Below are 2912 nucleotides of genomic sequence, written 5' to 3'. Positions count from 1 at the left end.
CATTGTATAATGTGAACTTGACTGATTGCAGCCAGGTGACTTTATTTAGAGCAAAAATACTTATACTGATGAATGTTCTTCTTACAAAGAGCCACAGATAGACCTGTGACAAAAAAAAAGGGGGGGGGGTTTGGCTCCCTACATTATAGAAGCGTTAGGGTTAGAATTACAAATACATTAATATAGTTGCATTACACACACACTCACACACACACTAATAATAATAGTTTGATGGCGATGACGTCATGGTATCATTGATACTGATATTATAGTTTAATGAATTACTGTAACTAACTCTGCTGTACAAACATCTAGAGGAAGTTCATTCCACCACCTACAGTAGGTGCCAGAACAGAAAACAGTCTAGATGCATGTCTTTCTTGATCTCTGCAGTGTGGGGTGTGATAAGAGCTGAGAGGTAAGTGGGTTAGCTTATTTGTTAAGCATTGGGAGGATGCAGGAAGCCAGTGGAAGAAGAGGAGAAGTGAAAATATAAAGATATGTGTGCCAATATTTTTAACACTGATACTGGCTGTGAAACTTGGACAGTGCCTTTGGGCATACAGTAAACAAGGTGAACAGATCCAGAAACACTTTTTTTTTCCCCGTGATTGTATGATCAAGCCCCTCCTCTTTGATTTAAATATAAAAACCAAGCTGCACTCAGAGTCAGGCATAAAGAGCCGAGGACACTTCATACAGGAGACAGGAACTGGGTGAGTGTTACCGAGCAAGCACTAGATTAAATACCGGGAACCAGATTCATTATACAGGTTCTGTAACTACTGATGTGATGGGGGACAGAATATTATAAAGTCTGTGTGGGTAATTTAGACATATTTACCACCTCTGTATACATACAAGCCACATGGATGATTATTATCATTGTTGTTGAAATGTTGTTGAAAAATTTCATTATTTATATCTGAATAATTTGCTTTTCTTAGATCATGAGCCTAATTAGTGTCAGTTAATTATATATTTATAGAATAATAAGCTATAATTAAATGTGTTTTATTTAACCAAGCATTTACTGAACAATTTCTATAGGTAATCACAAATCTGCCATCATCATACAAAGTATCTTCCCTGTTCCTTTACATCTTCCTCTTTGCCTTTTCTGCTCTAGAAAAATAAAAAGTGCCAAAATGAGACAAACCAGTCAAAAAATCCCCTTGATTGTCGTGCTCAGCATTTTCGTCGGCTCGACACATGAACTGGAAATTATTAAGCCTTTTGTTACCCAGAAACCATGCGAAGACCTGTGTGGCAAGCAAGCATACGATTACACAACGAGTGGGAAACTGTGCACAGGGACATGTGACAGGCAAGGGTCTGATTACTTCTGGTGCTCCACTAAAGATGGTTGGGATTATTGCTCAGTAACAGAGAACACAGATTACAAAGGCCATCCATGTCGAGACGACCATCCGTGTGAGAAGTACGGCAAGTCTTACACCTGGTGCTACAACAAGAAGGGCAGCTGGGGTTACTGTGGATTAGTGCACAGTGTAGAAGAACCAACAACACTATCACGTATAAGTTCAAAACATCAGAGCGAGTGCAGGGACGAATGTTTGTACGATGAGGAAAAGAAGTACTTTTGGTGTAACACAGATAAAGGCTGGGACTACTGCTCTCCCCTACCTGATACAACCTACAAGAACGAGCCGTGTCGGTCAGATCACAGCTGTGGCACTCATGGCTATAAATACAACTGGTGCTGGACAAATTTAGGTTATGACTACTGCGGGGTTATCAGGCCAGGGGAATGTAAATACTCTTATACTGGGAATAAAGAAGATCAGTCTAATGTTGCAATGTTATCCTGCACGGCGTCATACAGCGGAAGCAATACAGAGATCATGTTCAACACCGAGCCAGACCCTATAGAAATAGCAGATGGCAGCCGTTGGGGAAGAGAGTTGACAAGCTTGATTGCACGATGGCATAGTGGTTACCTGACTGAGGACCCCAGTTTCCCGGTCACTACAGATAATCTGCGCATTAATCTACTGGGCGTGGTGAGGAAGGAAAATCTGCAATACTATCAAGTAGAAATCCATACCAATGCAAAGGAATCTGGAAGGAACTCCAGACTGGCCCAGGTTCTGGTACCTGTAGGAAGTTCAGTCCCGAGCAGGTATGTGCGTACAGCTTTGGCCGAGAGCTTCAGACGTCGGGCCAGGATTACTTTGGAAGTGACAGATGACTTTGGAAGTGGATCCGGTTGAAGTTAGAGTAAAATCTTACGTGGATGGAGCTCTAAAGCCAATTCTAAATGTTTTTTTTTTTTTTTTTAACAATCTGTCAGAAAAGGGTTCCTTTTTGCTAATTATAAAATATGTATTATAAAATCAAACATATCTATTAAAAAGCAACAAAATATATACCTGTGATTCCACCATTTTAAAAGATGATTACCTAAACAACCTTTTTGTTTAGACTTTAGATTGACATTATGGTGTATGTTATGAACTTCTTCATTAAGATTTCTTTGAATAAATATTTCTATATATCAAATATCGTTTAAGGTGTTCTTCTTTGATGAGGTTCCTTAGTGGAGATACAGTTTTGACTACAGTATATACACTACTCTACAGTAATATTACAGTCTAATAGTTTGATTCCTAGTTTGTTTGACTATGAAGGCTAGTAGGAACATCTGCTTGTTTCTTGAACATCTGCATCTGATCTGCTTGAACAAAAATGTAAAACAAGTAAAACAAGAACATCATTTACTAATCTGTTCCTATTACTAAACGTCATCTCCAGTAATCATAGAAAACAGTGAAAAAGTAATAGATTGCAATAAAGTTTAGTAAAATACAATATAGTGTTAATTAGTGCTGCTGTCTCGCTAACTAAATACATTTGCCATGTAAACAACTGCTGCATGTGTTACTCTAAAC

At 38.7% G+C, this 2912-nt stretch overlaps 1 protein-coding gene across 1 annotated transcript; it reads left to right on the top strand.

Moving 5' to 3' along the window:
- Positions 1–565: 565 nt before the first annotated feature.
- LOC128508729 (uncharacterized) lies at positions 566–2443 on the top strand. The gene is made up of 2 exons (XM_053480189.1): positions 566–716; positions 1130–2443. Exons 1-2 carry the CDS (start codon positions 616–618, stop codon positions 2232–2234), a joined length of 1206 nt encoding a protein of 401 aa, XP_053336164.1. The 5' UTR covers positions 566–615; the 3' UTR covers positions 2235–2443.
- The last annotated feature ends 469 nt before the right edge of the window (positions 2444–2912 follow it).

Source organism: Clarias gariepinus, chromosome 20, assembly GCF_024256425.1.
Source record: "Clarias gariepinus isolate MV-2021 ecotype Netherlands chromosome 20, CGAR_prim_01v2, whole genome shotgun sequence".
NCBI classification, from domain to species: Eukaryota; Metazoa; Chordata; class Actinopteri; order Siluriformes; family Clariidae; genus Clarias; species Clarias gariepinus.
This window is presented reverse-complemented; position numbering and strand designations above follow the sequence as displayed.